Source organism: Arctopsyche grandis, chromosome 5 (assembly GCF_051622035.1).
Source record: "Arctopsyche grandis isolate Sample6627 chromosome 5, ASM5162203v2, whole genome shotgun sequence".
NCBI classification, from domain to species: Eukaryota; Metazoa; Arthropoda; class Insecta; order Trichoptera; family Hydropsychidae; genus Arctopsyche; species Arctopsyche grandis.
In genome coordinates this window covers 22,915,757-22,942,496 of record NC_135359.1, presented here as the reverse complement: position 1 = coordinate 22,942,496, position 26,740 = coordinate 22,915,757, and the positions used below count along the sequence as shown (strand labels likewise).

General features: G+C 33.9%; 1 protein-coding gene across 1 annotated transcript in view; it reads right to left on the bottom strand.

Annotated features, from left to right (window-relative positions):
* Positions 1 to 6,380: 6,380 nt before the first annotated feature.
* The window catches only part of Sik2 (Salt-inducible kinase 2), a 126,975-nt gene continuing 106,615 nt past the window's right edge, over positions 6,381 to 26,740 (bottom strand). Inside the window, exons 7-10 of the mRNA XM_077430865.1 lie at positions 11,301 to 11,545; positions 10,944 to 11,215; positions 8,396 to 10,868; positions 6,381 to 7,084 (exon numbers count right to left, since the gene is read on the bottom strand). Coding sequence (XP_077286991.1) covers positions 6,986 to 7,084; positions 8,396 to 10,868; positions 10,944 to 11,215; positions 11,301 to 11,545 — 3,089 coding nt within the window. The 3' untranslated portion in view covers positions 6,381 to 6,985. The remainder of the gene's footprint in view (positions 7,085 to 8,395; positions 10,869 to 10,943; positions 11,216 to 11,300; positions 11,546 to 26,740) is intronic.

Here is a 26,740-nt window from a genome sequence, read left to right as displayed (position 1 = left end):
TCCCCCGTGTGAGATCTTAAATGTATCATAATTCCACATTTATCATTAAATGATTTTAAACAAATGTCACATATGTATGGCTTTATCCCAGTATGCAATTTTTTATGTGCCTCGAGACCACTTTTACTAGTAAATGATTTTAAACAAATTTCACACTTATAAGGCCTTTCCCCCGTGTGAGATCTTAAATGTAACACAAGTTTATATTTATGAATAAATGATTTTAAACAGTTGTCACATTTGTATGGTTTGGTCCCAGTATGCGATTTTTTATGTGCCTCAAGACGATATTTTTGAATAAATGATTTTGAACATACTTCACACTTGTGTGGCTTATCCTCCGCGTGATATCTTAAATGTAACACAAGCCTATCTTTACGACCAAAAGATTTTAAACAAAGGCTACATTTGTGTAGTCTTGTTCCAATATGTAATAAAATATGTGATTCGAGTTCAAATTTACTAGAAAATGATTTTAAACAATCGTTACATTTGTGCGGTTTTATCCCAGTATGCAATATTTTATGTGCTGCGACACTAGATTTGCGTGTAAATGATTTTAGACAAATTTCACACTTGTAAGGCTTTTCCCCCGTGTGAGATCTTAAATGTGTAAGAATATCACATTTACGAGAAAATGATTTTAAACAAATGTCACATGTGTATGGTTTTGCCCCAGTATGCAATTTTTTATGTGCCTTGAGGCGACATTTATTAATAAATGATTTTAAACACATGTCACATTTGTATGGTTTTGTCCCAGTATGCAATAATTTATGTGCCTCCAGGCTAGATTTACGAGAAAATGATTTTAAACAAATGTTACATTTGAACAACTCTTCTCCAGTATGTGATCTTTTGTGTAAAACAATTTCAGATTCACTGGGAAGTGGCTTCAAACAAATGATACTATTCTTTCGGTGAATTGTCGGTAGTGAAGGCTCATCGCTCCATATTACATCTTCCAACAAAACTTCTTCAGTCTTGATCTTCAAGCAATCATTTAACCTCAGTTGAAACGTTTCGTTGCTTCGAAAACAAGCCTTTCGAAAGTTGATTAATAATTCCAGATTGGTCTTACACAAAAGACACACTGTGTCCGGCAACCCATCGCCTCTTTCAACCTGCAGATGAAAAATGTAGGATTGAGCGGTGAAAAGAGTTAACCAATTGCGTCCACAATAATTGTAACCTGCAACCGACCTGAATTTGACAGCAGGTCCGGATACGTTGCTCCAGACGCTCTGGATGAAGGTCACCGAAGATCGAGACGGAAGACTCGGCCGAAGCTGATCCAAGACAAAGCCTACACTCCATCGTCTCCATATTTAACTCTGACAGCAACCAGATCGACTAAGCTTCGCTCTGGTATTTTTTTAGTGACATCTTTTGTCTAAATCCGGTACTAGTTACACATAAACAGCGAATCAGTTGTACCAATCAGCGGGTTGACTGCCAACCGTCAAACGCCGTATTTACCCTCACGCCAAAACTTACCAAGGGTACATAAGGGTGCAAGAGTACACGGCTTAATCCTTACTAAGGATTAAGACGTAATTATATATTTTTGAAATTATTTTTCCCACAGCAAGATTATTGAAACTACCATGTAAATTTTTTCCAGATCAAATTTCATGCCCTTTTTTATTCCCTTTTTTCAAACTTTTAGTGCTGTCATGCTACAAACCAATTTTTATTATCAATAAATAAATTAAAATCAACAATAAATAAAATATCTGTTATTGTAGCGGACAATGAATTTCGTGCCTCTTTTTCCGGTAAACGGATTATTTCGCAAAAAGTGATGGAGTTTTTGGGTGCCAGATGTTCCATGATCAAGATTTTAGTGACTTTTAGTACAAGATCGGTTTTTACGGAATAATCACAGAATCCTTCTGCCATAGGTTGTTTTTATCGGTAAACGGACTACTAGTCATATGTGAACCAGTCACACGTGATCACCCGTCACACTAAAACTGGTCACACCCTAAAATCGGTCACGAGAAAACTGGTTGACCGATTTTAGGGTGTGACCAGTTTTCTCATGACCAGTTTTAATGTGACGGGTGATCACGTGTGACCGATCTAGAGCGACCGGTTGTCTTGTGACCGGATCACATTTGACTAGTAATCACCGAACCGTTTTTATCGGAAACCTTTGGGCGTATTTAGCTGACATTTCATTTCGATAATTATAAACTTAATGTCAAATTACATATAAAATTTCGTCAACACCCGTCAACTGAAATTGGCAGTTTACTCTTGTAAGCTGCTAATTTTAAGTGTGCAAGTGTGCTCTTCACGACAAAATTCAAGTATAATTCTTGTATCAATGTGATGAAAATTAAAAAAAATATCATTGAATTTAACTAGCCCGAAGTGGGTTTTTTTCCTCTTAGAAATGTTAAAAATGTTGTGACCACACGGTTTTTCCTACACCCCTGAACGTATCATGCTGAAAATTTATATTTGTATTCTTTATATAATGTTTCAACGCAATTTTATTAAATAACTAATACTTTTTTTGGACCGAATTCGTTAAACATGAAGATTAAATCCATCTCATTCGTTGTTTTGTGAGAGATTGGTCGTCCGCAAATAAAAATACTAGAAATAAAATCAGTCGTGATTGAACCGATTCAGTAAAATATTAATTTAAAACCTTTCTAGAAAACAAACAATAAATACGAACTTTCGGATAAATATACGTTACACATCTGTTTCTCAGATAAAATAAAATAAAGCGGACCTTTCAGAAAACAAAACAAATCAAAAACCTTTTTTTTCAAAGTACATAGTTAATTGCAGCGATTATTTTATTAGCCAATAAGCTACCCAAAATTAACATAATAATGAAACGTAACATTCATATATCCGTATTTTTTTTAATAATCATTAAATTCATACTATTTTCTAAATTTAGGGAGGGGGGGGAGAAGCAACTCCCCCCCATGCACCCCTCGCCCCCAAATGACGTCCCTGTTCTACAGCCCTGGTATTGATGGTCATTTTTAAAGGGAAAATAGTGTATCATTCGTCATTTTGTATATGGAAAAATGATAATTTAAAATTGTATACTTAAGGTCTGAACGCAGTATGCGTCTGCGACACGAACGGCAGCGTGCGGCCAAATATTGTTTGTATGAAATTGTATGAGATATAACGCACTACGCGTCACGCGACAGTTGCCTTTTGTATCAACTTTGCCGTGTTGTGTCGTGCTGCAGCAGTCGACGGCCGTATAGTGCGGTCAGACCTTTAGTATTTTTTTTTTAAATTAAAACATTATGTATTATGAATTTGTATCTTGATCAATTGTTACCAAACATATTTAGTTAAACCATTCTCTTCATGCCTTTCTTTATATATGTATATTTATATGTACTTATTATAATTTATGGTATTAACGTGAACAGTGGGTACGTATTTATTTAACAGCCACTAGGAAGATACAATTGTTAACGATAGATATATCAGATTGAAAAATAATGAAGAAAGATTTGAAATTTATGTAATTTATTTCATATCATGTGATAGTACAGAGCATCTAGAAATGTTGTTGTCCTATACATTGATGATAAAAATTTATATCACAACCGAAAGACGTGTTACAAAATCGAACGCGATGGCAGTTTTGAATGAATTAACAATTAGGATGATTGTAATGTAATGTTGGTAAAATAATTAAGATAATAATTGCAATAATTTATTTTCAGTGTATAAAAACATTCAAAAAGCTTTATGACATAACGACGTTTATTTATTGCTTTTCCTAAAATTCTACAAAATTTGCCCTTGATAATTAGTTTAATGAATATAAAAGTTTATTTAGAGTACATCTACTTATGTCTACCATATGATTATTATTGTTCGTTACACGTCCTAACATTTAAATTTCAAAAGAAGTGTACCCTGACTACAAATTTCTACTTAATCTGGACAGCTAGTGATTACCGCTACAGTTCAACAATCAACAATTGTCAAATCTCTATTACACCTAATGCGATTCTATTTACTTTATTTGTATTCATCTTTTTTGAAATTATTACGTGACATTAAATCATTTTTATTAAGCCACTAATACTTGGTAAGAAAAAAAAATTAACAACAATCATATAATACATATATATACCAGTGATTAAGATTTATTTTAAATGCAAGTAAAACTGAAACAAAACGTTTTAGATTAATGTCTCTGTACAAAGTCATGAAAAATTGTTCAATTCGTTTCGAATGTATTCACAGTTGGCCTGAATGAAACTGTCTAAATTTAAACATGTTGTTAAATTGAGATTATCAATTAATTTAATTATTTTAAGGAATGATTATGTTCAAATATCAATAATAACACTCGGTAACTATCAATTTCACAGCCTTGCGGTCTATCTATAATACAAATTTAACAAAAATTTTATGCATGTAGGCATAAAATTCACTTTGATCATCATATCGTGACTTTATTAAGGGGTGCGTATGTAATATAACATAATTACAAAAATTAGCCATTCCTAATGTTGTGATATTATAATACTAATTATTTTATTTTTGTACAAAACAGAAAATAATATGAATAATAAATAACTTATTTTCAAAATTCACATTGGTAAAATCTATGTATCTAAATATGTATCGCCAATAATAATTTTATAAATGTATAAATATTATTAACGTAATTTCGGGCAGCTATGTACATACATATAATTTAAATAAATAAAAATAATAATTTTAAACTAAACATTTTTTGTGACGGTCATTTTTATAAAGTAATCATTTTGACTTAGCACTATCATGTGTTAGAAATTTTATTAAACGTAAACAATCTACGCAGTTTCTTGTGTAAAAAAAGCTATGTAAGTGAGCTTTTTTGTCATGTTTGCTTTTAAAACAATTTACATGCTATTATTGTATTGAATTTGTCTGAATTGACGCCAAATTCAGTCTTATTTGCAATGGCAGAGGTAGATTATTTACAGAGGAAACAACATAAACAGTCCCTGATCGTTGGAACATAATTATTTGAAGCAACCTACATTCATATGTATCAGTGCCGGTTTTAGGGGAGGGCTGGGTCAAATATATTAGGGCGCCGCTCGATGCGCCAAAGACGCTTTAATATTTAAATCTAGAGCGCCAAAAGCCATACAAAATTTTAGATTAAAACGCCTAAGGCAAAATTTTTTTCTAAGGGTGTTTAGAAAAAATTGCTCGAGGGCGCCATTGGGTGTAAGACCGGCACTGATATGTATGTATGTATATTAACAATTTAATAACGCAAGATAATGTAGTTAAAAATGATGACATTTAGAAGAAAAATATAATATATGTATTTAATTACATTTTAACGATAGACCAAATCGTGCTATTCAACAATGCTTTGATCGTTATCATGATAATCACATCCGAACCATATTATCATAGAATACAAATCTGAAATAAAAAAAATTGTCTTTAGATATTGAGCTAACAGGTTAAATGATGATATTGAGCAGTTTCCTTTTTGTGGGTAATTTTAGCTCAGATTTCAAACAAAAGTATATTCACAAAACATTTTCTTATATAAAATTACATATAAATATGCTGTTAATGATATGAATTTTAAATATTAATTTTAGGATTTCTGAAAAAGAGTAGTACAAATTAAAAACAAAAAAAAAAAAGATTGAATGGTCTCCCGAATTGCTTTGATTTTGTGTAAAATTTAAACGCACATAAAATTTAGTAAGGTTTTATGGATTGTTTTTAAGGATTTCAAAAAATGTTTTTAAATGTATTAATCTTTTTCAGGCACCCAAAGTATTTTTATTAAAGCTATTTTAACATACAGATATGATAATTATTTAAAGACATCTTAGCATTAAATATAGAAAAAAATAACCTAAAGGACATTAATTGAATGCTTTTAAAGTGATTTCACACTCTTTTGGAAGCTGTGAATATATACGTGTATAATATGTATTCACATTATGTGGAAAACATTTTATACAATACTTATACGTAATATATAACAACATAAAAACATGTTGTTCATTGATATATTAATGTTAAATATTATATGAACATATGTCATACTTGTCATACTAAAAAAATTGTCATACTAAAAAAAATCATCTAATATTTTTCTACATGTCATTAGTTTAATTCGTAAATAGTGATTAAATGGGATATAGCATTTAACTAGCTACCTTCTCAAAAACTGTATACACATACAAATATTGCAAATATGTAGTATTGTATTTGATATCTATTTGAGTATAAACACAGGTGTACACTATTTCATGCGATTCTTCTTTAAATAATATAAAATATTTCTTTTGTATAAATCAAGTCAAGAAACCAAAAATATTGATTCATAGGAATAAGTAATCGATACACGAGTAGCAATATTGGTACAAAATTTTATTGATCGCTGTTTTAACAAATTTCTCAGTCTCCATAGATGGCAAAGATAACCATAAGATTTTCGTACAAATTCAATTAAAATAAATTATATTATTTTTCACACAGGAATGATTTCAAAATTTAAACTAAGCAAAGCACATCTGCACCGTTAGATTGCAATATAATGAGGTGTAAACAAATACAGTCAAAATTTTCATTTTTAAATATCAAAAACCACTTACATCTGTATATTTAATATACATACGTACATGCATATAAGCAAAAGTTATACTAAGGTTTTATTTCTGTTTAAAAATCTGAAAATATATAATTTTTATAGTGATTGTCAACATTTTATATTCAAATATTTTACATCTTTATTTTCTTAAAGTCCATATATTTAATTTGTTAAAATTAAATAATGACCTTTCAAATTTTATTTTTTCTCAAAACAGAATCCGGGTCAACATTAATTTTTTAATATTATTTTTTCGGTACAGATATGATTTAAAAATAAATATTTTGCAACTAAAAACATACTAATAATATTGATCACATATAAATGTGGTAGCAATAAATATTAACCAAATATAAATATACGGTTTCTTCACATTGACTCCATCTGTTCCGTTAACTCTAATATTGGACTTTCGCTCAAAGGCAGCATTCCAGCTGAAGGAGGTAAACTGTGTCCTTGCCATCCAGACTAAGGTGAGATAAAAAAAACAAAATGGTTGTTTTTATATAAATCTATAATAAAAACCTATTTAAAAAAGAAAATAATTATATTAATTAAAATATTAGATATATGGGTGTTGATTGTGTATTTAGTATATGGCTTTCCCAATACAAATGACCACAATATGTATTTAGTGTACTCAATATAATGAGTCAGGATCAATATTTGAAAAACGGGCTTTATAAAAAGTTCAATATACGTATGTATGTATAGGTACATTGTGTATTTTCTGTAGTATAAAATAATTGTATATTCTTTATCTTATTATCCAGGTCAATTAACAAAAAAAAACAAAACAATGTAACTACATAGTCACTCATGCAAGAGATTTCATTTTTAACCAACAAATTCGAAATGTGTAGGATTTTAGCCGTCGAATATTATATATGTACATATGTATGTTTTTGTTACTATTATGTATAGTATATTGATAATTGTAAAAGTTCTATAAATTGCAAGGATTGATAGTAATCAATTTAAAATATACTATGATATTTATTTTTGAATATAAAATATGTATTGAATCGAATTCAAGTACACATTTTAAGACAATTTGCATTCTATATTACAAAATGATGAATAATCTATTTTCCTACAGTAATTTATCTACGAAAAAAAATCTATAAATAATAATTTCTATTTTCACTAAAGACCAAATAATATGCGTATATATAAAATATAAAAAGCTTAAAATCACAATACATAATAAATTCATATTGATAATGCAAAAGAGGCAAAAAATAAAATAAAACTCAATGATATTAAAAGTTATTAAAATTTATTATTTTTAAAAAATAATTTTTTCAGGTAAAGCGTGAACGATAATAAATACAATAAAAATGTGAGAGATGAAAAGATCATAAAAAATCACACACCTAGTAACTTTCGCATGATGAGGATAGGAACTAAATAAGATTACATTTTACAAAATAAATATAAAACGTTTCATGAAGCTTAAAAATAGTCATTATAAATGATGCAAACAAAAAATAAATGTAATAGTAGCACAATGCCAAACTACAAACCGACACACTCAAAATATTACGTCATGCTGTTTAAAAATATATACATATACATATATATGTATATGTATATTTTTTTATTTGTTTGTTTAATATGATTATATATGTATAATAGGCATATGTATATTTTTGTACAAATCGTTATTATTACTTCACTAAAGATCACATACACAAATCATTTATAATATATGTATATTAGCAATAAAAATAAAGTCCATATTCAAATACTAAAAATTTAATTGATTTGATGATATACCTGAAAACACTGAGGAGTCTGGAATAAATTATTATTTGGCCAAGGAGTTGCGTTGCCCCATAAGACTCCTGCCGTGTGGTTATGTTCATTGAGGCCCAGACTGACAGTGCTGCCGGATATATTTTGATGAGGTAAAGGCATGTGACTCGGTTTTCCAGCCAGTTCACTGATTTGGCAAGCGTTCTGCAAGCTGGATGGCAAATTTGACCAATTTTCGTTGCCAACTTTATCCTTATTTAAAATGGTAATTTCCATAGAACCCTGATAGGAAAAATTCGATACAGTATCTTGAGTTTCGTTTGTGTTTGCTTTGGGCGATTGATTAGGTCCTTCTACGATTGCTTGAAATGCTAAAAGATCTTCGTTTTCACTTTCAGATAGTGGAATTGGAAGTGGAGGTAAAATTTGCTGTTGCTGAGCAATTTTATAGCTCTGCTGTCTCAGCATTTGGCGGCGGCTCAGTCCCATTTGCAATGAGTGTAAGTTTGCATTTTCTGTGGTTCCATTAGCATTCGGTTGAGCCATGGCAACTTGCTTTTGTAGAATTTGCCGTTTCTGTTGAAGTAGGCGATGCTGCATCAATTGTTGTTGCAACGGAGGTTTAATGTTTTGAATTGGTGTATTGTTTGTTATCGTTGGAGGAGATTCACCGGCTTCGGTAGGTTGTAAACATTGAGCAGTCATTTTCGGACTTGTGGGTAATGGAGGAGATGTCGTTGAGTAATTGAAATTTTCTGGAAGACTTATTCGCTTAGGTAATCCCGCTTTTGATTCAATAAAGTGAGGACTGAAAGAAGCAGCAAATTGATTGTGCTGAATTTGCCGTTGTGTCATTTCTTCAACCGGTACACTAGCTTGATACTGAGTTTTTAGCTTTTGAGCTTCCTTTTGCACTAAATGTAATTCTAAAACACCTTTGGCTTTGCAACCTTCGTTTAACCTTTGACTGTTGAAAGCTACTGTATTCTTTTGTGCTTCTGTGGATTGTGATATTACTTGTTGAGCAACGAGACCGTCACTTGCTCTGCGGCCTTCTCGGAAATCAACAGGACTTCTTGTAGTGCTTCTTGGACATCCTTTATTACCACTTTGATGGTAAGTCAATGGATTATGTCTACTAAGAAATCCCCCACAAGGGGATTTGTTATTACTAGTTGATACGTAAACACAAGGATGCAGCGGGCTAGTATTAATAATTGAACTATTTTCATAAACTAATTTATCATCAGTAGAAGTACAACTAGGCAAACTACTAGTTAAATCACTAGAACAATCTGATAATTGGTAGTCTAAGCTTTCAAAAGCAGAAAAATTGCTTTGTGAAGAGTCGCAGCTTAAATTTTGACTTAAGCTTTTAGTGTTGTAAAAATTTACAACTCCACTACTAGAGCTTGAACTAGCATAGGAACCAAGACGTTGTGGTGCGTTTGGAATACTCGAAAGGTCATCCATATCTGTTTCACAACCTTCATCTGTAGATGAAGAGTATTGTTGTTGGAATTCTACAGTTTTCCCAGCAGGGTGTGCACTTAATTGAGAATAATTTTGAGAATTAATGTATTTTTTGTAGAACACACTGTTGGTATGAACTTCGTTGCTTCCTGGAAGTGTGCTCAATACATCAGACGTGTTACAAATAGAAGGCAGTGCACTGTTTTGACTGAAAGTATATGGTTGAATGTGACCGATGTAATCTTTAAACGGTGGGGTATTATTTTGGAGACGGGCTATTTCTTGTTGTTGGGTATTCGATATCAGCCGATTAGTATCATATATTTTACTAGGTTCAGCCGATTGGAGTGGCAGTGGCGATTGTTGCAGAGTGTTCATTAGTTTGGCCGCCTCAGAACTCATCGTGAATGTTGTGGATGTATTCAACATTTTCAGCGGCTCCGGAGCAAAACTAGTAGCTGACGTGGAGTTTTGCAACACATTATTAGTTATGTTGATAGCTACTGGATCTATTCCTGATATCTTTCCTCCGTCCATTGCACACTTAGAATCAAAACTAGATGAAGTTAATAAGCGACTGCCATCAGTTGTGTGCCGCGGATCAGGTCCAACGGTACTAGATTGCTGTAAAAGTCTTCTGCAGTCTTCGCTCGATTGCTTCATAATTTTCTGATGGTGCTCCAGCGTGTTTGTGAGAATGCGATGAGACGTTGCAATACTTTCCATGTTTGATTTGTTGACCGGTCTAGAATTTGAGTCGTTGATGCCGATGTTTCTCATAGACAAAAGTCTGGTAGGTTCATCGGGTAATCTAGACGAATTGAGTAAATCGAAATTTCCAACGAGAAAACTACGATGAGCGTCTCCGAGTTCGAGATTCCTTTGGAGAAGTCTCTGTTCAGTCATGTTCACGTTGGCCAACGATAGTAACCGTTGGGTTTCGCTAATGGATGGATCAGGTGTAGCGCGTGGAGGTGAAGGTGGTGCTCTAGACACGTGCATTTCAGGAGATCTTGACAATCTGAAACAGAAAAAAAGGTTGGAATTACATTTTTGAATTTGAAAACAATGCCAAAAGTAGTGCGATGATAATAACCGATGCGCATGTTCGCTGGCTCTTCTAGAAGGCTGGTCATGGTGTAAGGACGAAGTATTCGTCAAAGGAGCTGTGGGGACACCTTTTCTGGCTATAGCTTGTTCAGCAACGGATGAAGGTCGCCTTCGTTGTGAGCCTCCAGTGCTGCCAGTATTTCCACTCCCTGCATTTCCGGTTCCAGCGCCACTTCCGTCCTGTGTTCGATGTTTTAAACGTTCGAGAAGAAGCAAATAAATAGCAGCGTGGTGGTCGTAACTATTTGAACGTAGACTCTGTAATTCCAAAACATAAACACTGTAAGTTTCAAAGATTTCGTACGTAAATACATACATGTGTACATAAAATGCCAATGCATACCTCTTTGGTTTTAGTAGGGTCGATGCCCAAGCTTTGCATCAGTCGAAGAACCTGTTCGTTAGGATCCAGACCGCGAGCTGGACTACGAGGTACATCCCCAGGGATGGTGGTGTTCGTGATTGCATGGTTGGGGTTGGTGGTAACGACACCAGCTCCAGCCATCCATCGATGCCGTCTTATTTGTTCGATTGTAAACCTTTTTAATGGATCTAATACTAACATTTTCCTAATGAGAGACTCGCAATCTGAAATAGAACAGAAATAACAATTAGTTTCTGAAAAATATTTTAAAAACTTAATTAAAATTATAAATCGCAAGCATATTATGCTTGAAACAATCAGCAAATTCAGACCAGCCAAATATGCAGGGTATTTTGATAGGGGATGCTGATTTTTTAATTAACAACAAAACAATTAAGATAGATAAATTACACTAACAAGAGATTTACATACATATATTTAATTAGCCGGTAAACGGACATAATCGTTGTTACGAAAATCGCGAATATGGAATATCTGGCATTCGGATTATCGTGGATGAATCTCGGTGGGTGGAATTTTCGAGTGCAAGATATTCCGCTATCGAGATTTCAGTGACGTGTGCGAAATCGCCATGTGTGAAATAGTCACCGAACCGTAATAAGCAGATTTACTATTATTTCAATCGAACATATATGTATGTAACTCGCCTTTACAGATCGCTCCAAAGCGACGAGTGTACTAATACAGATACAATACAATAATAAAATTAATTCAAGCATTTTTATACAATGCGAATTCATACAAACATCATTCAAAGTGAAATCTAAGAAGACATTTTTGTAGAACTTTATGATATAAATTGGCGAACCTCAAGACGCTTAATAACTTGAGATTTGCGAGAGAGATTGGAAAGAAAATGCCAATTTAAAAGAACCGTTTCAATAAAAATTGACAAACTCTGAAAGGAAACAATCGACCTGAATCGTCACAAGCCAATGTTTGGCCAAGCAGCTACTAGTGGGAATCGAACGTGACCACTCCGCTCGAAAGCATAATATGCTCACCACTTGTCCACGCTGCTGGTTGAACGCTGCTACGTGCTCGTAATTTATTTATTTTTAATCTAATACAGGAAGCCTAAAAGATAACCCCAATACACCTTCCTGGCCAGAAACATTGTACATTTGATACAAGTATTATACAAAGTACATATCAATTAACACCCACAGAGACATCTATGGTCAAATTTGTAAATTTGCCGCATTTTTTTTCAAACAATTAACATTCACAGATACATTAAAGGTCAGATTTGTAAATTTGCAGCATTTTATACAATTCAGCGAAATTCGAGATTGTTCAAAACTTGAGATTTGCGAGAAAATGGGTAAGGTTGCCAATTTGTTGGAACCGTTTCATGAAAATCAGATAAATTGGTAAACTATCATACGATAGACTTGGAGTCACAAATCTAAGGTCTGGCTAGCAGAAACCAGTGGGATTTGAACCCGTGACCACTCTGTCCAAAGCATTATATGCTAACCACTAGTCTATTCTGCTGGTTTTATTCTGTAATCTGCCTATTGGTAAATAATCGCTTAACTGTGAACTGTGTACTGGCTATAAAATAGTGATGTATAATCAGAGAGATGTAATAAGAATAGAGGGGCCCTTACGAATAAATGATTGTTGTCAATTTTATGCGGTACGTCTCTATAAATACGCTACATCGCACGGAATACAATCTGATCAATTTACTTATAAAAATGTATCCCATGTTGTTTATTGTGTGTTTTTGAATGTATTGTGCAATTTTTAGCGATGCTTGCCCATCTTGCGAGTAATATAAACAAACAGAGAAGTTTTTATCGGACATATGTATGTACGTCGAGCACCAAGCGTCAAATACGACTGATGCTAAAATTATTTAGATTTGTCCGTGGACAGAATGTTACTTGACAGCAATATAGCACCTAAAGCCACTTTTGTTAATATTACATTTCTCTGGTGTAGATACGTTGTAGCTATAAAATAGTGATGTATAATCAAAATTGCTTCACTTTTTTATCAGGTTTACTACAATATAATATATTTCATTCGAACCGATGGCCTGTATAGACGTCAGGGCGTAATCCAAAGTCGTAGATCAGACCCGGGTGGAGGGTTTGTTTTTTGAGGTAAGGATTTTCAGCTGAAAAGGCGTGTGAATTACGGAGTTGTGTAAGCGTGGCCTTACTTACGATCGACGCGCGCGCGTCAACCTTAAGGCTATGACGCAAGAGAAGGGGGCCGAGGGGAACGGCATGGGGCTATGACGTAAACGGGGGCGAATCACCCGAGCCTTCATCCCCCAGCTGGGGTCGTAGGGGTCCACAATCTCCCCCCGCTCACCTCCCCCCAGGCCGCAGCTGTGTGACCTCCCACCACCCCCAAATTCAACACAAAAAACCAACCCAGAATGCCACCAGTTGTTCGCTACAAACTCGGAAAAAGTATTACGCTTCGTGAAATACACACATTAAAAGCGCGTAGATTGATACAGTTTTTTTTGTACCCACGTTTGTTGGCGTACTCTAATTGTGTCATCGAAAATTACGATGACATCAAGTAAATTGGATGTGTATTTTAATTGAAAAACATTGTCTTCTATTTTAAGCGTGGCAAGAAGAGGAAAGTAGAGGCTAGAGTGATAATTCATAGCGATTTGTGGAAGAGAGAAAACGAGGAAGAGAGAGATCTTTAACATGTTGGTCTGATCTAATCAAGACGGATATACATATGTACATACATAAAATGTACCATGGTGGTCAGAGAAATGTAATAATAATAGAAATGGCTTCACAGAGGTGTCATATGAATACCTACGTATGTAAAATAAGTATGGCGACAGCCATACCACAATCTGTTAGCACTACGACACCTCTATGAATCCATTTATATTATTATTACAAGAGGTAGGATAGTCACAGTGCTATCCATTGTTCGGCAAATCTTTAACAATGCATTTACAACCTTTGAATAATACACGGCCCCCTCAGGCTCCGGTGACTAATTATTACCAGTCTCCGGCGCTGTGATGCGCCAACGCCGAAATAAATGGGTTTCTTTTTTTGCTCTCCAGAGAACAAAAAAAAGGTTAACAATAGAAATTGAGAAAAGAAACCCTTTGATGCGCTGGCGCATCACATCACTGGAGACTGGTAATAATAATGGATTCATAGAGGTTTCATAGTGTTAAAAGATTGCGGTATGGCTATCGCCATACTTATTTTACATACATAATTTTATTTTACATATACCAGGAAGGCCTAATAGGTTAACCCCAATGCACCTTCTTGGCCAATTACAAAAATCGATATACAATTTATATATGTAGAATAATTTTTCACAAAACATCATAGAGACATCTACATATCTATATTTTAACTTACATTTTCGGAGTATTTTTTTTATATAAATCGTCAAATTTAGAGATGTTGAAAAACTCGAAATTTGGGAGACATTTTATGGAAATTTTTGCAGCATTTTTATACGAATCAGCGAAATTCGAGATGCTGAAAACTCTAAAATTGTGAGAAATTGGTAAAGATTGCCAATTTGTTGGAACCATTTCAATGAGAATCGGATAAATTGGCAAACTCCGATCGACCTGGAGTCACAAACCGAGGTCTGGCCAGCAGCAACAAGTGGGACTCGAAACCCGTGACCACTATGTCCGAAAGCATATGTATGTATGTATATGCTAACCTCTATTCCACGCCAATGGTTAATTAATTAGTTTCCGCCACATTTGTGTGTAGTAGTTGGTGTTCGACGTATGTCTGATAAACATTTGTTCATATTACTCGTAAGATGGGGAAGTGCATCATTAAAATATACAAAATCCACACCAAAGATGACTGTGGTGGAAACTAATTAACTAATTGAGTATGACGATAGCCATATCGAAATCTTACAACACTATTATGTCTAAAACCACTTCTATTATGATTACATTTTTCTGATGGTGATTGATCTTTTGAAAACTAGATTGGAGATGAGCTTATTTTTTTTATTTATATTTTCCGATGAAGCCATTATGGGTTGCCCATGAGCGACACCTATGGTATTGAGCTTGTACATTTATAGACTATATCATATTCAAATAGTGGTGACATAGTGAAGAATCGTTTCATCAATAAAAATCAAATAAATTGTTAAACTCCAATAGGAAACGATTTTAAAACTTGAAATTCTAAGTAAACGAACCCGGGTCCCGGATCCGGGTTTGAGGTAATTACCCAGTGGGTTCGGAGCCGGAAATCCTAGCTGTGACTACATTAGTGGCACCTCGTATATACGGGAGGTGGGTCTGCAGGCCCGCCACTGTGAATTCTCACGAGTCACCACTGGACTACATATGTATATATCCAAGGTCTACATGGCAACATCTAGGCCAGGGCTCGAACCCGTGACCCCTCAGTTGCTAGAATTATACGCTAAGCACTGAGTCACATATGTTGCTGATTTGATATGTGAATAATTTTTCACATTTATATAATAGAAGTAAATTATAAAATTTTACATTATACTTTTACAGTACATCAATGCCACTGCGCATTGATGTTGTGATGTCTGTACGAACAATCGGAAGTGTAACGAAATTAGCGTTTTACAAATGTAGCATCTGGTTGTTTTAGAAGACAAGGGGGATGGTGTGAAATGAGACTCGTTGGGCGGTTTAAACGTTTATTATTTGATATTTTTGCTTTATCTGCTACTATTATAATGCTACTAGTGTTGTACCCGATGATATATCATTGCATGGGTGTTGGCATATTAAGTTATTAAATAAATAATAATAATAAAAGAAATGTGTCGGTTCTGTGTTCGATCCGCACGCGGTCAAATTTTTTTCAAATACCTTTATATATATTTAATTTAATATTTATATTTAATTATTTAATATAAAAAATGGTAATAACTCCCTACCTACCTACCTACATGTAAACAATATAAAACACCAATAGAAACAAAATGAATTAATTAAATAAATTTTCAATAGATTGTGGTCAATGCTCATTGTCTATTTGCCTAGAAAAAGCATTGGTAGCAAACAGTATATATAGAAGTTTTTTCTTTTGTCATTATATTCGTATTATGTATATGTATATATGATACGTTTTGTTGGCAGTGGTTTAGCTGTGACGTGCATATGTACGTCGAATTGAAACGACTATTATAGTATGGCGTCCGTTATCTCAGATACACAGACAGACACACAGAATAGCGATGCTATATATATATATATACATATATATATATATATATATATATATATATATATATATATATATATATATCTTCTTCTTCTTGTTAATGCCTTGTCCGCATCCGGACGTTGGCGACCACCTCGTCGATTATTTGAATATATCCGCATCGGTCTTCAGCGGCTCGGAACAGCTCTTCGGCGCTCATATCGGTCCACATGCGCATGTTTCGAAGCCAAGATAACTTTTTCCTGCCAATCCATTTTTTTCCTTCTATTTTCCCCATGGTTATCAAACGGAGAAATTCGTATTTTGGACCCCGTATCATGTGTCCGAGGTACTCCATCTTTCTCCGCTTGATGACAGAAACAAGTTCCCTGCCTCTCCCCATCATGCCGAGGACAGCTTCGTTTGATATCTTTTTGGTCCACGGAATCTTCAGCCTATAGACCCACATCTCAAAAGCTTCAATGCGGCTGATCATCTTGGTTTTCAGAGTCCACGTCTCACATCCGTGTAGTAATACTGTCCAGACGTAGCTCTTCGCGAATCTCAACCGCGTATGAAGATTGAGATGCTTGTTTGTAAGGGCCGCCTTCATTTTTACAAATGCTGTTCTAGCCATCTCGATGCGGATTTTTAGATCTTCATCTGGGTCCATCTCTTCATTCAGCCAGGTACCCAGGTATTTGAATCTTTTTACTCTTTCTATCACCTCTCCATCCAAGGTTAGATTCCCGGTGTCTGTTTGCATTCTATCTACTATCATAAATTTTGTTTTCTTTAGATTTATGCGCAGACCTCTTCGATTGCTTTCTTGATGTACACGGTCTAGAGATCTTTGCAGGTCTGCTAAATTTTCAGCGACTAGTGCCGTGTCATCAGCATATCTTATATTGGTGATCGTCTCGCCGCCCACCTTGATGCCCTCCGCCTCTTGGAGAGCATCGTGGAAGATGGATTCGGTGTAGGTGTTAAAAAGAGTAGGTGATAGGATGCATCCTTGCCTGACGCCCCGTTCTATAGGAATCTCATCAGTGAATTGATCATCGACACGTACTACTGCAGTCTGATTCCAATAAATATTTCGTAGCAATCTGACATCTCTGTCATCCAGGCCAATATTTTTTAATGTTTCCATCAGGCGAGCGTGTTGGACACGGTCAAAGGCCTTTTCAAAGTCTATAAAGCAGATGTACACAGGTTTACGGACTTCTCTGCATCTTTGGAGTAGTGTTTTCATACAGAAAAGGGCCTCTCGGGTACCCAAGCCTTGTCTGAACCCAAACTGCTCTCTGCTAATCGCCTCTTCACACCGTGAGTAAATTTTGCCCTGTATTATCTTTAGTAGGATCTTCAATGTGTGACTCATTAGGCTAATTATTCTGAAGTCGCTACACGTCCTCGCGTTACTCTTTTTGGGCAACGGGATAAATATGGATTGTAACCAATCGCTAGGTACTTCGCCTGATAAATATATTTTATTATAGAGTTTTGTTAGATTTTCTATGTTATCGTCGTCCAATAACTTGAGAAATTCGGCAGGAATCAGATCCGGTCCAGTAGCTTTCCGACTCTTTGCTAGTTTTATAGCATGTTCCACTTCGGATTTCAATATATATGGTCCCGTTTCTGGATCTTCAATATGCCCTCCGGTTTCTCTATTGTCTTTAAAGAGCAATTTTGTGTACTCGGTCCATTCTGATTTCTTCTCATCCATATTTAAAATGATTTTTCCATCTTTATTCCTAAGGAGTATGAAATCTTTTTTTCTGAATGATCCTGTTGCTTCTTTTAGTTTTTTATATATATATATATATATATATATATATATATATATATATATATATATATATATATATATATATATATATATATATATATATATATATATATATATATATATATATATATATATATATATATATATATATATATATATATATATATATATATATATATATATATATATATATATATATATATATATATATATATATATATATATATATATATATATATATATATATATATATATATATATATATATATATATATATATATATATATATATATGATTGTTTTGTATGATTATGAATAAATGTATTTTTTGTCTGTATATATTTTTATTTTTATCATCTCTTTGCATTTTTTCGATCATTGTGGCGCATTAGGGACTTCTGTAATGCCACAATGGTCCAAACTAAAATTTAAATAAATAAACAAAACTCGGCGGAAGGCCACAACGCCAAGCGTCACATGACAAGATGACAACTCAACCATTCTTCAACTCATGCATACCAATCTAATCATTCATACTTGCATTCTTCTAGGTTATAAAACTAAATTGCACATATACATATGTATGTATATATAGACAATTTTACTGTGAAATTAAATTTGAGAAGATTTCTAGGCGTAATTGAAGCGTTTGCATTGCAAAGGCTTAGCGATCGACAGGTGTGTATTGTCGTGAAATATAAATGAGACAAGTTTTCGCATTTCGGGATGTACATATATATGAATTGTACATTGAGCGATAAATATTTGCGAAAATCTTGACATTTCAAATATCGATCGCGCTCCAATTAGTGAATCTCATATCATCGCTACCTACATACATATGTACATATGTACACCAAACATACACAATTTGTAATATCGAATAAAACCGATACGGGGATATATATTTCACATGTAAATAATATAGCCGTAAGTTCGGATAAAGTTTTAATTAAAAATTCGCGAACATTTGTCTTGCCGTTGCGTAGCACGGAAATAAATCGCAACCGATAAATTCGGAGTTGTAGAAATTTGCAGTCGCGAGGAGCGGAAATGGAAAATTATCTCGAATAAACAAATAAACGATTGATGATTTATTTCACAGAGGAGTAACTTCCTTTAGAAAATGTACGGTATATACGCAAAAGTGCTCCGAATGGAGTCAAGCCGATGACGTCAATGCCGCTCGTAGGCTTCTTTAATGGAAGAGCTCATTACTGTAGCTAAAGCTTTTGTACGTAAGGACGACACGTGTTTCAGAGAGCTTTCGCCAATATACGACGTTGGCTTTTAATTTTTTTTAATTAATTGCCACCAATCTTGAAAATCCTCACCAGAAGGTTATATAGCAACTTACGATAGTCCTTCCTATGATAACACATTCGCTCGAAGGCTTATCAAAGGATCCGAAGATCGTCGGCCGGTTTCAGTTGAGTGGCAGGGGTCGAAAGATTTACGCAACTTTCACAAGGAAAAAATGGTCCAAAAAAAAACTAAGCCTAATGTAATTGCTTACACGCAAGAAGTCCAACGGACCTAAATAATACAGTTAGCGTACGCCACATTTATTACGAATCGAGTAGCCTCCGAAAAGGAATCGATCTATTATGTCGCAATAAGAGAAGATGGTAGGTTGAGGTGGGTATTCACGAGATATCTGAGAGACGTCGAGTCAATGGACACGAGTATAAAAGCTCTGGAGGACTCCTCATTAAAATGTCTGATCTGTAAGCAAAAATACGATATCGGTTGATGGGGGGGGGGGCACCTTTCACGGCGAAAACGTCCTTAAATCATCTTGACAAGACAATACGCGTACATCAGTGAGGGGAAAACATTCATACATAATATACAATCCGAGGAGAAATCATTCATCGTCCGCTCGTTGAAAAGTTGGAATTGAAGGTATTCATACTCGCCAATTTTCGGGTAGTATCACAGTTGATGGGGTCGAATCAAAATGCGATTTGTTACCACTGCAAAGCTCGAAAAATGGAATAGGATGAGTCACAAGACTGACGGGAGTGTGGAAATTTTGTTGAGGACTCATTACGAGAACGTTATCAGAAACACGCAACGCCCGCGCTATCTGTCACGAACGTTTCCCGAAATTTTTGATAAACTTTATCTGCACATACACATACTCAGAATACATGGGTGTGTATAGAACAAAGGCCTCTCACGGGATTTAGGCTGTTTATGTGTATTTTACAGGGCTGTGGAGTCGGAGTCGTGGAGTCGCGGTGTTTTGGCCGGAGTCGGAGTCGTTAAAAAAGAGCGACTCCGACCATTTTTTCTATACTTAATGCTTCAGCAACTTATTGAACTTAAATTTTACCTCGAGGACATGGCCAACCCGAACGTGACTATGATTGAAATGCAATGGAAAGAAGTATAGGAACTTGAAGTCTTGCTTCGTCATCCTTATATCGTGACAAAAGTATTGCAAGAAGAAGACTTGACTCCTGGTGAATTTTACAAGGAGTGGAAGAGCATTATTTTTCGTTTGTCTAAAATTCAGAATAATACTATTGATGATGGAATAAAAAACGTCATGCTATGCAGAGGAAAACATTTACTGGATAATGATATTCTGTTGGCTGGGATCTATATGTACATATGTTGACCCCATGGTTCGATCCTTATTGAGGGAAGAACAAATAAATAGAGCTAAGAACGCTTTGTTCGAATTAACGATTCGTATGAAAGGTCTTCGAGTAGGAAACGAGACGACATTAGGTAGCTTTGATCAATCAATACTTGAATTATCATCATGTTCATCCGACTTCGCTGAATCAGAAGACGATTTTGATATGAGAGCATCTACGAATACAGATTTAATAGAAGCAATGTTGTTTTTAAGAATAAATTCAAATAAATAATTAATAAAGTTTGATCTTGTATTATTTTTATGCCTATAACATGAATATTTGCAAAGGTAAGAAAACAACCTGATAAAATTTAACATTTTTGAGTCGGAGTCGGAGTCGTGTTGTTGGTAAATATCGGAATCGGAGTCGGAGTCCAAGTCGTGATTTTTTTTAACGCCTCCACAGCCCTGGTATTTTATTTTCAAGAACTTTTAATCGATGGTTAGTACCATTTAAAACGAAATTTTCCTCGACTACAAATATTTTTCGTAGCTCATACAAAATCATTCTTGGCTTTGTATATGTTACAGTCTAAGAGTCGTGCGACTTGCGAGCGACCAGATCAATGTATGCAGATGGGGCATGCTTAACCCTTCCGTATCGATATGGGGTACACCTCAACCCCAAAATTCTTGTTTTTTCAACTATTTGTTAAATAGTAATAGTATCTAGCTTAAATTTATTGTATTCCACGAAAATATCCTAATGAATCGAACGCGAAAAAAAATTCAAAATACTCATGGATAATAAAGATATTGACGCTTTACACAATATATATGATTTATTGGTCAAAATACGCGCCTTATGGCCAACGCTTGCGCATATGGTTAGATTTGGAGGTTTTGTAACTCCAAATCGATCGTTTCTCTAACAGAGTTTGCCAATTTTATCTGATCATTGTTGAAACGGTTCCTCAAATTGGCAAATAAATCCTTTCCTGTTGTCACAAAAAATCTTATGTATAATTGGTAAAAATTATGCACAAAAATCTAAATCTATAGATGTCTCAATAATCATCTGTATTTATTATGTGTATAAATTGTTATAATTGTGCACAAAATCTAAAATACATAGATGTCTCAATGGATTAATTCTGTACTTAATTAATTGTTAAAATTAATTCAATGGTCCTTGTGGCCGTATATGTATACATATGTATGTAAAATAAAAATGTCTGGCCGTATATTTCATGTATGGTATCGAATTATGTAATGATTGTGTACTGAAAATATATATAAGTTCTTGATGTGTATAGTACACTCGTCGCATTGGAGTGATCTGTAATGACGAGTGTACTTTGATTGATTGAATAAAATAATAATAGTATAATGCGTATGTACATATATAGGCATATATGCACGCGTCAGTCACGCCGCAGAACTTGATATGGCATTTGCTTCTATGAAGTGATTTATAGCTGATTCAATGACGATAAAATGCATTTTAATCATTATAGAGCGTGATTATAATAAATAATTGAATTTTTTTAATTTATCGCATTAGCTTTTACTCCGTTTTAAATGTAATTTGCTCTATTTTGAGTGGGGCTACTTTGTTACCCCATATCGCGATCTACTGTGATTTTTTTGGTATCGGTACTTGAAGGTTAAGGTAGCCTAAAGTTTTTAGGTAGCCTATCCCGTTGTCCCGAAGCACAGCTTCGGGACGTCGAAATGTCCCGTTTTCAAAAAGAGAGCAACCCACCGTAACAATTTTTATGCCTGCCCAACACTAATGCACCCATAGAAAGGGCCTTTTCTTTTATGGATAAGTTGTGGACAAGCGAAACACAGTTGCAAGTCGCAATTCTTAAAGTAATGCTAATTACCAAAGTAAATTTTAAGAAATCCTGCCAAAAATTTAATTATTATTTGAAATCAACACCAAAAATACTTGAGCAAATGTGTTCCTCAGAAAAGTATAAGACCACATAAATTATTTTGTTTTCACGTGTTCATTACTGTTCTTTTCATTATTAAATAAAAACTATGAAGAAATATAAGTTTTATAGAATACACATACATATGTACATAATTAAAAATTGGTAGATGTCCCGTTTTGAGGAAAAAAATATATAATAAATTCAAATTAAAAAAAAATAAAGCTTTATATTCCGAATCTAGAAAAAATATCGAAACATTTTTAACAAGATTTCACCGATACATTTAACTTTTTAACTGATTCAATTGATTTAATAGTATGGGTTTGATCCTTCGAGTATAATAGTTGTTGGAAAGATTTAAATTATAACTACTTATAAAAAATCACCACCTTTCATAAAAGAAATTTCAAATTTATCCGACTTAATAAAAATGTAATTTGCTTAATGGAATACTAAATCATGATAAAACTAAGTCAAATTGATAAAACAAACGTACACAGTTCCTACCAAATATTAATAAATTTTATGTCACTTTACTTTGCCTAGTAAAATAAATCACTATAGTATTATATAAGTATTTTGTTATATTATATACATATTTCTTTCCATTGTTGTGTCATTTTAAAAAGAAAAAGGAAACGGGCGAAATTCAGTACGCCGTTTAAGCAGAAGCAATATACATATGTATGTTGAAGTATAACAACACAACCAATTGGAATTATTTAACTTGTCGGAAAGAGCTTCTATCCATAAGACAAAGATAAACCCCTTCCATATAAAACTGATGGCAATTTTCTTGAAATTTTACAGTCGGTCTACCACAAGAAAGCGACCTTATATCGACATTGCACCGCGCGGTGTATTTAACGTGTCGAAAATAGACGGCTTTGTCTGATCAGAGGTTTCGAAATGTCACAAAGGGTTCAAAAGGGCCAAACATTTTTGCATACGCGAGTTAGACCGTTTTTCCAGCGCATTTGCCATCGCCGTGATAATTGCCATTGTGAATTCGCATTCGATTTGAATAATTCATCTTTCGCGCGAACCGCTTGTCACTGGGTGTGAATTCACTGCTGTTGTCCTTTGCCCGGTGCGAATTAAACGCATTTATTTATTTATTTCAGGCCTGAAAGGACTTACGACCTGTTGGCGTCGTCGAGTGATTCTAATTTGCTGAAAATAGCACTCTGCGTGTGCGTCACTCGCGTGCTCGTCGCAAATTATAATTGAAAAATCCCTTGTGTGGTCGTTGCACGAAGGCTTTTCACCTTTCAGACCATTTAGGATGTTAATGTTTGGACGCTTTCAGGTATTTTGAAACGTTCGTTTGAAACAAAAAAAAAATAATTCTACGCGTTCATAATTAAGGAGCTAATACATTTTTGATAGGCGGCCTTTAGAGCATAATACCAGGTGTAAAAAATCTGGAATGTTAATCCACATTAATTTTTTAAACATCAAATCGCCTCGACAAAGAGGCTGAATAACGTTTAAAATAATCAGGAAACCCTTCAATTTTTTTGTATAAAGGTATATCATTATTATCATTATTTTTATAATTTAATATTATGTATGAGTGGAATTTTAATCTGCTCTCTTCCATTTGGGCCTCGCAGGGATGTTTTGTATTTGCGGCTGGTTCTTATATGTACATATATATTGGTGCTGGCTATAGGTACAAGACATTCCCTACTTTATATTTTATTATAATATTTGATATTTCTACTTTATTTGCTATTATTCTAATGCTATTGTGGGTGACCGTGAAAAAGTCGAAAATATTCATTTATCCTGCATACATATGAAAAACGGTTAGTACACATATTAGTGGCGTGCGGTAAAAGTCTCTCTCCCCCCGTCGTACATCCTCACTTAATTTGCGCGAGCAGGATACAACGGGAACAAGAGGAACAGGCTTTTCCTACCGTATCCTGCGCGCGCACATTAAACAAGGCTGTATGACAAAAAGAGAGATAATTTCACCGCATGCCACTGATATATATTATATATACATAGTACCGTTTACTATGAACCCTTATTTTTGATCTTTCGACATACGATCTTTCGATTTTCGATCTTTGCCTTCCGATATTTGCTTTTTTCACTTTCGGTCCCGTGAGGTAGACCCTGCTATTGTTTTTTTATGATTATGTATACATGTTTTTTTTGTCTGTGTATATACATATGTACATACATACATACATATGTATGTATATATTTTTTATTTTTCTCATCTCTCTGTATTTTTCGACCATTATGGCGCATTAGGGACTCCGGTAATGCCACATTGGTACAAACTTAAACTTAAATAAACATATTATAGTAAAAATAAGACTTCCCAGTATTAAATTAAGGGAATATTTTAGTATGTATGTACATGGATTAGTGGCATGGACTAGTGTTTATCATATAATGCTTTCGAACAAAGTGGTCACAGGTTCGAGTCTCCCTTGTTGCTGCTGACCAGACCTTGTATATGTGACTCCATGTCTATCATTTCCTACCACAGTTTGCCAATATATCTTATTTCCATACATGTCTCTGTGGATGTTGTTTCGATGTATGTATGTATTTGCCTTGTATAATACTTACAGCGCTTTTGTACAATGTCGTGTTTAATGTAAAATATATATTAATAATTATGTATTTAAAATCGATAATTCTTAATCTGTATTGTACACTTGTTGCATTGGAGCGATCTGTATGCCGAATGCGCATGATTGATTGAATTAAAAAAATACATATGTAGGATTAGGATGCAAATTATGAACGCGAATTAGATCAAAAACAGTTTTATGCGTCTCTCAAGTTCATCGTTTCAATATTAAGATTAAGTTCAAAAGTGCTTTTCGAATATACTACTTAAGTGTACTTGTGAAAAATTAAAGGATTCAGTATCTCTTTCATTACAATTTGTATAAGAACTTAAAATTTAAATTAAATAAAAATAACAAAGAAATATTGATTGGGATGTTGACTGAATTCTTATCATCCTAATCAACTTTTTATAGATAATATAAACAGCGCCTGGAACGTGACAATATCTATAGTGAAGAATACATACATATACCTGGAAGATGTTGGCAGTGATTGACACTGTGGACTATTTATTGCTACTGAAATAAATGGAAGAGATGTGTACTGAAGAGCTCATTTTAAATTTCTTGAAAGCTTCAGTCATAAATAATATAACGATAGAGCTTAAATTTTGTATTCTTGTAAGCAAATTTTTGTATAAATGTGTTTTTGTTCCAATTTTGACCTACATTTGTAAATTTCTTAAAGCACTTAGATTCTAAAGTAAACAATTTAGATTTTAAACAATTAAGATTTTAAACAATTAAGATTTTAAAGTAAATAATACATAATTTCAAATGTATCTGTGAGCCAATTTGGCTTTATAACGGAAGTGGGTTGACACAGAAGCCATTGAGTGGAAATGCATGTCCGGATCCATTCAATTTTAAAAAATACATGAAGGCTGCCTCTCTGTTCGATATCTGCTGACATTTTATAATGAATGACATTTCCGATAAAGAGGAAAATTATATAACTATTTATACGTAAGTGAATCCACATAAAATACACTGCAAAATATGATCCTTATTTTATTACATTTCATAAACCTGAGCTTATTCTGAAGTACGCTTCTACTTGGTTGGAATCTCGGTTGGATATGAACGATAGATGGACTAACTTTCATGAAAGCAATTTCCATGCAACGGTTCTGTTATAATATAAATTCACTTGAAACTTGAGCAACGATGAAAATTATTATTGTTTTTTTACACGCCCTCTTGACTTTTTAAATATAATTTTTCTAACAAGTAATAATACTTTTTTTCATCACCAGAGAAACCGTAGTACAAATCAAATAAAATATTCGTATTATTTACT